General features: G+C 43.0%; 1 protein-coding gene across 2 annotated transcripts in view; it reads right to left on the bottom strand.

Moving 5' to 3' along the window:
* Positions 1-1418: 1418 nt before the first annotated feature.
* ZNF606 (zinc finger protein 606) overlaps positions 1419-14112 on the bottom strand; it is a 24999-nt gene continuing 12305 nt past the window's right edge. For both annotated transcript variants that reach the window (XM_009195490.4, XM_021931506.2), the window contains 3 exons: positions 13055-13181; positions 12676-12771; positions 1419-4625 (listed from right to left, as the gene is read on the bottom strand). In XM_009195490.4, the coding sequence (XP_009193754.2) occupies positions 2647-4625; positions 12676-12771; positions 13055-13181 (2202 nt within the window). In that variant the 3' untranslated portion in view covers positions 1419-2646. The remainder of the gene's footprint in view (positions 4626-12675; positions 12772-13054; positions 13182-14112) is intronic.

Below are 14112 nucleotides of genomic sequence, written 5' to 3'. Positions count from 1 at the left end.
GACGGGTGGATCACGAGGTCAGGAGATCAAGACCATCCTGGCGAACACGGTGAAACCCCGTCTCTACTAAAAAATACAAAAAACTAGCCGGGCGAGGTGGCGGGTGCCTGTAGTCCCAGCTACTCGGGAGGCTGAGGCAGGAGAATGGCGTGAACCCGGGAGGCGGAGCTTGCAGTGAGCTGAGATCTGGCCACTGCACTCCAGCCTGGGCGGCAGAGCGAGACTCCGTCTCAAAAAAAAAAAAAAACAAAAAAAACTGTATCTATTTAAACAGAGATGGGATCTTGCTATGTCGCCCAGGCTGGCCTTGAACTCCTCAGCTCAAGTAATCCTCCTGTCCCAGCCTCCCAAAATGCTGGCATGAGCCTCGGTGCCTGGCCTAGAAAGTTTTTCAAGATAATAATCTTGATAATAAGGTTATAAGTTACCAGGATGCTTGTGAAATATTGCATATGACTTGTGAAATCCTTTGGAATCTCTAAATCAGAGAATTTGGATTCACTTTGGATACTAGAATACAATATCCACATCCTACTGGTAGTATGATTCTGGGTATATTATGCTGCTTTCTCTAAGCTAATACTGCTGACTTCATTCTCTCCAAGGGCCTTTGCATAAATCATGTAAAAAAAAAAAAAATCCATCAATGACTAACTTGCCCCTGCCACATTTATCAGGTGACCACTAATGTGTCAGGCCCTAAAAGGACTGCAATGAAATGTTGCACACCTAAGTGAGCCCCAGCTGGGAGTCAGAGGGTGAAAACAGTCTCCCCATGACATCACTAGGCCATCATTTCTCAACCACCGGGGAGCCACGGGCCCTTTAAAAATTAGATGAGCTTTATGAACCCCAGAGTTCCACTCAATGCCCTTGAAGCCTATCCAGGAAGGATCCTTGGCCCCCAGTTAGAGCCCTGTTTTAGAGAGCACAGGAAATACTTATGACTGGAGAGAAGCCACCCAAGTCTTTTGATCCATCTTTCCCCTGTGAACACTGATACTTCATTACTCTAGGTGGAATGGCTAGCTCTCTTCCCTTCTGAATCTTGCTCCTTCAAGTAAGCTTTTCATCTGCAGAAGATTTTGAAAAAATAAACACTGAATTCAAGGTAAACCTTGGGAAATGGTGCTCTGAAGTGCAGTGGTGTCTGGTTATGGAAAGGAACAAATATCCTTGCCCTCTGCTCTGTAAGTGGCATTCTAAACCCACCAAGGGACTTGCCCAGTCCTCCAGCAAGTCCTCCAGGCCCTGCTGCCCTGTAATCCTTGGGGCTGTAGGCAGCAAAGTTCTAGGGAACTCAGGTCCCAGAAAATGCAGTGATTCTGAATGTCCAACACAGACTTCATATTCCAAAGAGATATTAGTTCTCATGTTACTATAAATCCTTCAAGACAGAGAAACAGGTAACTTTATTCCTCATTGTTTAGGATTTTCTTTTTATTATCAAATCTCTACTATAGAAACACTGAAGAAAATGGAAAAAAAAAAAATCACTGGCGAGGCAGCATAAAATGGTGGCTGAAAACAAGAACTCTGGAGCCAAACAATCTCAGCTCTACTCCCTTACTAGTTGTGCCCCTTAGGTAGGATCCTTCAACATCTCTGCTTTTTACCCATTTGTAAAACTGGGGTAACAGTATCTCTCTCATAGAGTTAAGGGGACTAAACAAGTTAACACTTGGAAAGCATTTAAAATAAAGCCCAGCACATAATTGTTATATGTATTTGTAAAACTTTTTTAAAATCTCAAATTAACTGGGTTAATTTTTCCATGGATCTTTCAGGTCTTTATCCATACACATTTTTTAGATCTGTTACAGTAAATATGTATATACAATTCTGTATCCTTTTTATTCCTTTGTTATGTATACTGATGCAGTGTCCATCATTATAATTTATAGTGATTGCCTAAAACAAAATACAAACTAATTGCCCAACAATGCAGTGATGAGTAACAATGGACGCTGACACACTGGGCTAAGGATCACTTTCTGTCCAGCGACATCAGTCTCATACTCCTAGGCAATAACTTTTCTACCATTAGTCATCTCATTCATTAATTTTCTCTAAGGAGGTTAATCAACAGTAAATACCCCATTCAATACTATTATTTTTCTTACATTCAGATTTAGCATTTCATATTCTACTCCTGAGCACCTAGACCCTCCCCTTATAACAACAAAATCTGCATTTCTACAATTATGCACAAAATGTTATTGTAAAGTTTTCCATCCAATACTCCAGCTTGATGCAAAACAGTGTATTTCCAGTCAAAAACTTTTCTCTGCATAAGGTTCTTCCCTTAGCAATTCACACCAATCTACAAGTAGGTGACAGCTCTTGCTAAAAGATGCCTCATTCCCCACAGTCACGGTTCTCAAGTATGAATTACTGGTAGACCGTAAGGGGAGTTTAGTTTTCTTCATTGTAATTATCTGATTTTGAATAAGGGCTATATAACTGCTGAAAGCTTTTCCCTATTCTTTTACTTCACGGGGTTTCTTCTAAGATAGATACTTTCTAGTAAATAATGCGGGAGAAGTCTTACTGAACTCTTAATGAAAAATGTCCCCTCTTGATTATCTTTATAGAGTTTTCCTCAATGTGTTGTCAAAATGTATGATAAACAAAAAACTCGCAAATTCAATTCAGTTTCTCTTCACTGTGATTTCTCTGGTGTTGAAGAAGGGCTGAGTGACCACTAAAGGCTTTTCCACATTCACTGCATATAAAGCGCTTCTCTCCACTATGCATTCTCTGATGAATAATAAGGGAAGAATTCTTACAAAATGCTTTCTCACAATGATTACATTTGTAGGGCTTTTCTCCAGTATGGTTTCTTAGGTGTACAATAAGGGATGAACTCTCATTAAATGCTTTCCCACATTCATTACACCTGTATGGTTTCTCTCCAGTATGAGTTCTCCGGTGTGCAATGAGGTGAGAACTACAGTTAAAGGATCTTTCACATTGATTACATTTATAGGGTTTCTCACCAGTGTGAATTCTCCGATGAGCAACAAGGTGACAGCTTTGACTGAAGGATTTTCCACATTTATTGCATTCATAGGGTTTTTCTCCAGTATGAGTCCTTTGATGTCTAACAAGGTGAGCCATTTGGCTACAGGATTTTCCACATTTATTACATTCATAGGGCTTAATTCCAGAATGAATTATCTCATGTTTCGTGAGGGCTGAGCGTTCTCTGAAAGCTTTGCCACATTCCTGACAGTTATACGGTTTCTCTCCCGTGTGAGTTCTCTGATGGGCAATAAGATGGGAGCTCCAGCTGAAGGATTTTCCACATTCAGTACATTTATATGGTTTTGCTCCAGAATGAGTTCTTTCATGTTTACTAAGGGCTGAGTAGTCCCTAAAAGCTTTTTCACATTCATCACATTTAAAGGGTTTCTCTCCAGTATGCATTCTCATATGGGCAATAAGATGGGAGCTCCAGCTGAATGATTTCCCACATTCAGTACATTCAAAAGGTTTCTCTCCTGTATGAGTCCTCTGATGTCCAATAAGATGAGAGTTCCAGTTGAAAGATTTCCCACACTCATTGCAAACATAAGGTTTTTCTCCTGTATGAATTCTCTTATGTACAATAAGATGAGAATTCCAGCTGAAGGCTTTTCCACATTTATTACATTCATAGGGTTTTATTCCAGTGTGAGTGCGTTCATGTTTAGTAAGGGCTGAACGATTCCTAAAAACTTTTCCACATTTATCACATTCATAGGGTTTTTCTCCAGTATGAGTTTTCTTATGCTGAATAAGGTAAGAGCTCCAGATGAAAGACGTCCCACATTCATCGTAGTCATAGGGTTTCTCTGCAGTGTAAGTGCTTGTATGCTGAGTAAGGAATGAATCATACCCAAAGACTTTCTCCCATTCATTGTATTTATACGCTTTCTCTACAGTACCAATTTTTTGATGTTCCATAAAGGATGAGAAATAAAAGATATTCTCATATTCTTTGTAATTATACTGGTTTTCTCCAACATGAAGCCTTGGGTGTTCATTAAATGATGGGCTCTGGTTAAAGATTTGATGGCATTCCTTATATTCATAGAGTTTTTCTCCTGTGTGAATTTCTTTATGATCACCAAAATGTATTATATGATTGAAAGATTTAACAGCATCAGTACATTTGAAAAGATTATCTCCAGTTTGTATTCTTGAAGGGTAAATAGGTTGAATGGACTGATAAACAGTTTTGTCATAATCATTATTTTCACAGGTAACCTTATCTGCATACATTATGGCTGAGTCACATCTCCAACTTTCAGCGTGCGTATCAGGCTGATAGAAATGTTCTATCTGAGAAACTCTCTGAGATGGAACACAGTTTAAGTTCTGGCTAAACTCTGCCCCAAGTTCACAGAATTCAGAGCTTCTCTGGGATAGTACTTGCTTTTGCATGAAGACCATCTGCCTCATAGCTGTACTCTGGTTCACGTGATACATTTCTAATTGGTCTTTACATCCCAAAACTTCTAACCTGGAGAACCAAGGATCATCCCATATATATCTTTCCAACTTCATGCCATGGGATTGTTCTTCCTCAAAAATGCTCTGTGCTGGGATCAATGTTTTGCTTTCGAGATTTCTCATCCATTCTGAAACAGACAGAAAAAAAGCTATGAGAGCATAGAGAAAGATATTAGAATAAAGTGGGAATGGTGAGATTTACTGTCCATATTATCAAAAAGACAAGTATAAGTTTATTTTCTTTTCTTTTTTTTTTTTTGAGACGGAGTCTCGCTCTGTTGCCCAGGCTGGAGTGCGGTGGCGCGATCTCGGCTCACTGCAAGCTCCACCTCCCGGGTTCACGCCATTCTCCCACCTCAGCCTCCGAGTAGCTGGGAATACAGGCGCCCGCCACCATGCCCGGCTAGTTTTTTGTATTTTTAGTAGAGACGGGGTTTCACCATGTTAGCCAGGATGGTCTCGATCTCCTGACCTCGTGATCCACCCGCCTCGGCCTCCCAAAGTGCTGGGATTACAGGCTTGAGCCACCGCGCCCGGCCTATTTTCAAGACCAGACTTAGAACTCAGAGAAAGATCATAATAGGGAAAAGAATAGTGAAAAGTAAACAACAGTTAACCAGAATAAAGTGTGTACTGAAAACTAATGAAACCATTTAAAAGTACTTTCCATGAAAAGGAAGACCAGGATAAGAATGTGCAAGAAAGAGGCTGGGCTGGGCGCGGTGGCTCACCCAGTGCTGTAATCTCAGCACTTTGGAAGGCCAAGGCAGGCAGATCATGAGGTCAGGAGATAGAGACCATCCTGCCTAGCACAGTGAAACCCTGTTTCTACTAAAAATACAAAAAATTAGCCAGGTGTGGTGGCAGGTGCCTGTAGTCCCAGCTGCTCAGGAGGCTGAGGCAGGAGAATGGCGTGAACCCGGGAGGCGGAGCTTGCAGTGAGCCAAGATTGCGCCACTGCACTCCAGCTGGGTGACAGAGCGGTACTCCATCTCAAAAAAAAAAAAAAAAAAAAAAGAACATGTAAGAAAGAGTTAACTCTGCAGGCCTGACATGCTCAAATCTTGCAAAGGTGGCCTGTTTCCTAACTGGCCCTTAGCCAACTCCTGGGAATTAAGATCTTGGAATGTTCTAACTAGTAAGAGTGTTTTGCATGCTCAAGGTATTGAAGCACATTTACCAATTTCTTCAGATATGTGTGCAAACAATGTCGTTCATAGTGATCACCTGCTTTCCCTCTGAGTGGTCTGGAGTTTCAGCGATTGCAGTGAGTCACGCAGGCACTGTGTGCCTGTACAAACAACCTCTCAATAAACACACTGGATTCCTAGACTCAGGCAAGTTTCCTAGTAGACATTTCACGTGTGTTGTCACAACTCCTTGCTGGAGGAATTAAGTGTGCCCCATGTATGCTACTGGAAGCTTGCACCTGGTCTAACCCCATGCACCTTTTTCCTTTGCTGATGTTGCTTTATATTCACTGTAATAAACCATAATCCTGAGTATAATCACTTCTGAGTCCTATAAGTCCTCATAGTGAATCAGTGAACCTGGGGTGGTCTTGAAGATCCCTGACAAAAGGACACAGTGAATGTTATTAAGGTTAAAAAAGAAAAAAAAGAGAATAAAGCCTTTCATCTTAACAAAAGGTAGGTAGGTGAGCACACAAGGCCTTTAGCAAGTAATGTTTACATCATGAGTGCTCTAATTCACTTCTGTGTCATAATGTCCTTCTACTCCCATATCTTGACAAATGCAGAAAAAAGGAGGAGAGGGGTGTTAAGAGAGTATCACCAAGCGAGGCTTCAAGCCAGGCTGTTACCTATGACAAAATGCTATCACATTGTTTCCTATGTCACAGAATCCAGTCAATCACACAAGATCCACCAACCCAAAGGGCAAACATCATCACAGTTTATGGATACCCCTGAAGTTACACTTCTATCCGCCACAGAATATTTTTAGAGCAATGATAGATGGACTAGGAAGACAGCACAGTGTGAAAAAACAGACACAGGCGTTACATATAGGCTACACAGGCTAACCTATATTTGAACAATGGCCCTGCTGCTATCCTTAGAGAACTTTTCTGATAACTAACGAGACTCAGAATCCAGCCAAACTCCTGGTAAGTTTAATACACAGGAGCTGCCTATTGTCACTGCTGAAGTATCAGTTCTCTAACAACCAAAGGAGGCTATATTAGTTTCTTTCTGCTGTTGTAACAAATTACCACATATTTAGTGACTTAAGATAATACAAATTTATGATCTTACCATTCTGGAAGTCAGAAGTCCAAAACGGCTTTCACTGAACTACAATGGAGTTACCGGCTGGGTTGTGCTCCCTCCAGGAGCTCTAAGGAATCCACCATATCCTTGCCCTTTCCATCTTCTAGAAGCTGCCCAAATTCCTTGGTTCACAGCTCCTTCCTCCATCTGCAAAGCTCATCACTCTGACCTCTGCTTCTGTCATCACTTCCTCTCCCTGTGTCTCTGACCCTCCTACCGCAATCTTGTAAAAGGACCCTTGTGAGTACAGTTAGAATCCACTCAGACAATCCAGGATAATCTCCCCACAGCAAGATCCTTAATTTATTCTCATCTGAAGGTCCCTTTTGCCACACAAGGTGCACTATTCACAAATTCTGGAGATTAGGATGCAGATATCTTTGTAGGGGAAGTCATTATCCAGATTGCCACAGGGTCTAAAGTCCCAGGCAAGTCCCAACAAGAACTAGACCCTGTCCTCTCTCTCTGCTTCTTTTTCTCTCTTTACTGTATGTAATTTTCCCCCTTTTACCACCCAAGTCCATTATTTTTTGTTCAATTTTTTTGAGACAGGGTCTCACTCAGGCATCATAGCTCACTGTAATCTCAAATTACTGGGCTCAGGTGATCCTCCCACCTCAGCCTTCCGAGTAACAGGACTACAGGCGTGCATCCTGTACACATAACCATGCCTGGCTAAATGTTTTTAAATTTTTTGTAGTGACAGGGTTCTGCCATGTTGCCCAGCATGGTCTCAAATTCCTGGACTCAAATAATCCTCCCACCTTGGCCTCCCAAAGCACTGGGATTACAAATGTGAGCCCCCATCCTGGCCCCTACGACCATTATAACAGAGGGTCTACCCTGCACAACTGGCATTTATTATCAATTTCAAGCTCAGCTCTTAAAAGTTACTGAATTATCTTCATATAGATTTTAAATCCTTCCAGTAAAAGCTTTTACAAATGGAAGCTGACCAATTCCCTGACCAAATGAAAGACCAACTGAAAGACCAAATGAACAGCTCTTGTCCAACTTTATACTCACTCAGTACTTGTAGTCTACTGAGTTTCCAGTACCAGAGACGAGGCAAGAAAGTATGGTCTCCCTGGAAGTCAGAATCTATGTGATGAGAGGTCATACCAAACAGTGATGAATATACATGAAATATCACTCTGAGGCTGGGCGCAGTAGCTCATGCCTGTAATCCCAGCTCTTTGGGAAGCTGAGGCAGGTGGATTACCTGAGGTCAGGAGTTCAGGACCAGCCTGGCCAACATGGTAAAACCCCATCTCTACTAAAACAATACAAAAAAATTAGCCGGGCGTGGTGGCAGGCGCTTGTAATCCTAGCTACTCGGGAGGCTGAGATAGGAGAATTGCTTGAACCCAGAAGGTGGAGGTTGCAGTGAGCCAAAATCATGCCACTGCACTCCAGCCTGAGCAACAAGGGCGAAACTCCATCTCAAAAAAAAAAAAAAGAAACATCACTCTGAGATAGTGGGGTTATAGAATAGATGCTAAGTGGGTGGGAGATCAAAAAAGGAGATCAGCACTAACTGAAGTGATTGAGGATGGTTCACACAAAAGAAACAACATGAGCTCAGCCTTGAAGCACGACCTGGCTACAGAATGACTAGTCACTCTGCATGAGCAGAGGCATGCATGGCCTGACCAGTGTGTAAGGAGGAAGATAAGGATACCTACTGAATAAACTCCAGGAACTATTCAGGAAATGAGAGAAACAATAGAAAAAATAGAAGGTCTTGAAATCCAGTTGTTTTGTTAAAAGGCAATTAGAATCACTCTAGGTTTACTGACAGGGACCTCATAATGAAGGATTTCAGGGATATAAACCCAGAAATAACACCTGAAGTGGCTAACAAGAAGTGAGAATTTCCTCATCAACTTGGGCCGGAATTTTATGAGAAAGGGGCCGGACTGAGAGTGATGATGGAAGCTGAATGACATAACTAACATTTCAGAGGAAGAAAATCTTGGGGGTTAGAAGAGAGATTACTTCTTGGCGAGGAAAGAGTAGGAAGTCAAGAAGACTTCTTAATCTCCAGCTTAGGGGACATGCAGAAATACATCTCAGGGAGATGGGAAAACATCTAGAAAGAGGAGACAAGATTACTGGTTCTATCGGCTGTGATCAAGGAGACAGCTGAGATGCTTTGTAAAAGGGAGAAGTGTAAGGACAGAGGTGCTGGAATTGCAGGGCTCTGGATGGTAATTAAGGATGGGCAGCACTGAAGGCAGAAGAATTAAAGCTCCTGGAATTCATAAGCTCTTAGGGGAAAGTTTCCAATTTGAATAGAAAACAACTGGCGAGATTCTCCACCAAAGTCCCCTCCATTAGAGTGGGTGGAAGATAATCCAACTTCAGGACTCAAGAAGAGACTGTGGCACATTGCCAAAAACAGTAAGATAAAGACAATGTGTATAATATTCCTACTGTTGAAAACGTGAAAAGTAACACAAATTCCTACATGCTTGTAGTTGCATAAGGAAACTCTGTTATGCAAATAACAGAAATTACTAAAAGTGATTACCTGGGGCAGAATGTCAGTGAAAATGGCAAAGTAAAGACATCTAAAATTTCAACACTCTGTAAAACCAACTAAAAAACTGGCAAAACTGTCAGAAGGCAATTTTTTCAAAATTCTGTAAATTAACCAAAGCCTTGCAGCAACCAGGAAACATTTATTCCAGAAAAGTAAATTTTAATAAGAACAGTAAGCTATATGGTGTTTTAACTTACCCTGGTCCCATCTCTGGCTCAGTAACAGCCTTTGAAAATGACAGCTCCCACTGCTGGTACTTCAGCGAGCAGAACAAAGCTGGAGTTTTTTCAAAGCCTCAATCCCAAAGAACAATCATTACTAGACCTGCCTAGTGGCTCCCTGGAAGACTCCACTGGAAAAGCTGGTCTTTATTTTGCCTGACACAGAACTCTCATAGTGTTAAAAAGCCTCTAGGGAGGACGTACTTTTCTAACATTTACAGGCAATGTTTTAAAGTCACCATTGCCCAAGGTGATGGCGAACAGGTGGGGCCCAAAATACAGGAGTCAAAAAGATAGAATGAAAGAACTGAGGAATGAGATGTCTATAGGGACTCTGAGAAGCTCCAACCTGGAAGGCTACATGCATACACATAATAATTAAACTAGGGCCAGGCGCAGCTCATGCCTGTCATCCCAGCACTTTGGGAGGCCAAGGTGGGCAGATCACGAGGTCAGAAGATCGACATCATCCTGGCTAACACGGTGAAACCCCGTCTCTACTAAAAATACAAAAAAAAAAGTAGTCCGGCGTGGTGGTGGGTGCCTGTAATCCCAGCTACTCGGGAGGCTGAGGCAGGAGAATCGCTTCAACCCAGGAAGCAGAGGTTGCAGTGAGCCAAGACTGCGTCACTGCACTCCAGCCTGGGGGACACAGCAGACTCCGTCTCAAAAACAAAAACAAACAAACAAAAAAAAGAATTCTACACTCAGTAAAATTATCCTTCAAAAATGAAGGAGAAATCAAGAGATTTCCAGATAAACAAAACGCCAGTTTGCTGTTAGCAAACCTGTCCTATAGGAAATGCTGGCTGGGGATAGTGACTCATGCCTGTAATCCCAGCACTTTGAGATGCTGAGGCAGGGGCATCACTCGAGCTCAGGAGTTCAAGACCAGCCTAGGCAACATAGTGAGGCATCGTCGTGTGCACCTATAGTCCCAGCTACTCAGGAGGCTGAGATGGGAGGATCACTTGAGCCTAGAAAGTTGAGACTACAGTGAGCCATGATCATGCCACTGCACTCCAGCCTGGGCAACAGAGTGGAAATGCTAAAGAGAGTCCCTCATGCTGAAACGAAAGAACATTCAACAGTAACTCAAAATAAAAAACATCAATAAAGGCAGCTACATAAATATGAAAAGACAATATAAATACAATTATTGTTTCTAGCTCCTTTTTTTAGTCTGTTAGAAGACAACTGCATAAAGCAATAATTATAAATCTATATTCATGAACACACATGTATAAAGATGTAATCTGTGACAAAACAGCATAAAAGGAGGAGGGCAGAGCTATACAGAAACAAAGTTTTGGTATACTATTAATATTAAACTAGTATTAATCCAAACTACATTGTCATAAATCAAGATGTCAATTGTAAGGCCAGGCGTTGTGGCTCACACCTATAATCTCAGCACTTTGGGAAGCCAAGGCAGGAGGATTGCTTGTGCACAGGAGTTCAAGACTAGCCTAGGCAATACAGTGAGACCTCGTCTCTACAAAAAAAAAAAAAATTTTTTAATTAACTGAGCATGACGGTGCATGGCTGTAGTCCCAGCTACCCAGGAGGCTGCGGTGGGAGGACTGCCTAAGCTTGCGATGCAGAGGTTGCAGTAAGTCAAGATTGTGCTACTGCACTCCAGTCTGGGCAGAAGAGCAAGACCTTGTCTCAAAAGATGTTAATTGTAATCCCCAGGGCAACTATCAAGAAAATAACTCAAGATTTTTTTTCTTTTTTTTTTTTTTTTGAGACAGAGTCTCACATTCTCGCCCAGGCTGGAGTGCAGTGGTGTGATCTCGGTTCACTGCAAGCTCTGCCTCTCGGGTTCACGCTGTTCTCCTGCCTCAGCCTCCCAAGTAGCTGGGACTACAGGCGCCTGCCACCACGCCCGGCTAATTGTTTATATTTTTAGTAGAGACAGGGTTTCACCATGTTAGCCAGGATGGTCTCAATCTCCTGACCTTGTGATCCACCCACCTCAGCCTCCCAAAGTGCTGGGATTACAGGTGTGAGCCACCGTGCCCGGCCAAAATAACTCCAGATTTTATAGTAAAAGAAAAGTGGTTACCTGTGGGTATGCCTCTGTGTATCTCTGTTTTGGGGGAATAATAGTAATGTGACTAAGAACAAGGAGTATAAATGAATTATTTTTGGTGTTGTATTTGAGACAGGGTCTTGCTCTGTTACTCAGGCTGGAGTGCAATGGTGAAATCACAGCTTACTACAGCCTCAACATCCCAGGCTCAAGCAATCTTCACCCCCTGAGTAGCTGGGACCACAGACATGCACCACAAAGCCCAGCTAATTTTTTTAATAAAGGAGATTTTTTTTTTTTTTTTTTAGCTTACACATTTTAAGTAGCTTTCAGATATTTGAACATTACCTATATTTTAAAAATCTATTTTGTTTGGTATCCAAGAAGATCTAAGTAAGAAAGAACAAAAGCCCAAGCCGGGCACCGTGGCTCATACTGTAATCCCAGCACTTTGCGAGGCTGAGGTGGGTGGATTACTTGAGATCAGGAGTTCGAGACCAGCCTGGCCAACATTGTGAAACCCTGTCTCTACTAAAAATACAAAAAACAGCCAGGCATGGTGGCGGGTGCCTGTAATCCCAGCTACTCAGTAGGCTGAGGCGGGAGAATCGCTTGAACCTGGGATGCGGAAGTTGCAGTGAGCAGAGATCGCACTACTCACTCCAGCCTGAGCGACAGAGCGAGACTCTGTCCCAAAACAAACAAACCAAAAAGCCCAAAAAACCTATTTTTTTTTAAAGAAGTATCTGTAGTTATAGGTTACAAGTTTGGCAACAGAGGGAATAAGTAAAACATTTTAAGTAGCTACATGGATGAGAGGTAACGTTAGAAGAAGGGACCGCAGAAAACAGGACCATCAAGAGAGCCGCCAGTGAGGGAGGGAAACTGCAGCACATGAAAATGGCTATCTTATTAGGATGGTGATGCTTCTTTGCTCTAAATCAAAAGCAGCAAGAGAAGAAAGCTCCTTAGAGGGAATTCTAAATGTATCTGAGGAAGGTAACTCTTCATGGCCTCATTCCATTTCTTAACAAAGAGGGCCTGGGGGGAATTCCGTTCCTTGTTCAGCCTGGGCTCTGCCCTCACCTGGACAAGCGCGTTGAGGACATGCCTGCTCCACCGACCATGGCTCTTCTCCTTGCTCCAACAGGGAGATGACCTCAGGCTTGGCAATCTGATTTCCTGTGCATGGAGGAAAAGCATGGAACTCGTGTCATGAGGCTTTGGGACAGCCAAAGAAAGCTTCTCTTGCCTATTCCTCCCTGTGACTTCTCAACCTGGGCAGAATACACGAGGTCCTTCCCACTCCATGCTCTGTAAGCATTAGGAGTTTTGTCCCCAACCCTCAGGGCCCAAGATCATCTCAGCTCTTCTGAGACACCACCCTCGCCCCTGCAACGAGCTTCTAAACATGGAGCAGCTGAAGGCATTACAGCTTCGTTTACTTGGGCAGCACCTGCCTTACCCACAGAGAGCAGGTGCCCATAGGTCTCCAGCATCACATCGCGGTACAGAGTCCTCTGAACAAGGTCCAGCTGCCCCCACTCTTCTTGGGTGAAGTCCACGGCCACGTCCTTGAAGGTCACTGGTTCCTAAAAGAACACAAATGTTCCTTCTCAGCCTGTGACCACCGCCTCCAATATTTCTAGGGATGGAGTGAGGCTGACAGCCCTGGGGAGAGAAGATAGGATATAGAGAAACTGTCCTGGTTATTCATGAGTCTGACTAATGTGAGGCAGGGCTCATTGAGAACCACCCAAGACCCCATCTTTGGTATATACTCTTAGGGAATTAGATACCTGGGCCCATAAGAACCACAGCAAAGTTGAGCAGGTCTCTTCGAAGACTCTTGCCAAATTCCAGCACACTGGCTATGTCCCCCACCTTGGCAATGCCCCTCTTCTGGAAAGGCAGTCATGTAATAAGGCCTGGACCGGTGCGGCAACAGGCTATAAGCAATGGTTGCAAGCCAGAGACCTTTAGGATGGAGTCTTTGCTTCAACACCCAGATCAAGGACCTGAAAGGGTGATCTGTACATTCACAAGTTGTCTTTCTGGCCATGGTGGGGAGCCTTCCATTCCCAGTTCATCTCTGTCCCGACGACTGAAGCTAAGGGTGTGCAGGATGCCCCAGAGCAGCCCAGTCCAAGGAAAATTGGTTACAGCTGCCATCAAAAGCACTTTAGTTACAAATAATCTAAACTGATTTTTTTTTTTTAAATGAAAGCAAGAAAACTGGAAAACTAGAAGGAAAAAGGAAAGGTAATCTAAGTCTGATTTTTCCTATGAATACATCCCTCAAGTCCTTTTATTATTATTTTTCTCGAGACAGAGTCTCACTCTGTCGCCCAGGCTGGAATGTCATGGTGCGATCTCAGCTCACTACAACCTCTGCCTCCCAGGTTCAAGTGATCCTCCTGCCTCAGCCTGCTGAGTAGCTGGGACAATAGGCGTGCACCACCACACCCGGCTAATTTTTGTATTTTTAGTAGAGATGGGGTTTCACCATGTTCACCAGGCTGC

This window comes from Papio anubis, chromosome 8 (assembly GCF_008728515.1).
Source record: "Papio anubis isolate 15944 chromosome 8, Panubis1.0, whole genome shotgun sequence".
NCBI lineage: Eukaryota > Metazoa > Chordata > Mammalia > Primates > Cercopithecidae > Papio > Papio anubis.
The sequence above is the reverse complement of the archived record's forward strand: the minus strand, read 5'-3'. Positions and strand labels throughout refer to the sequence as shown.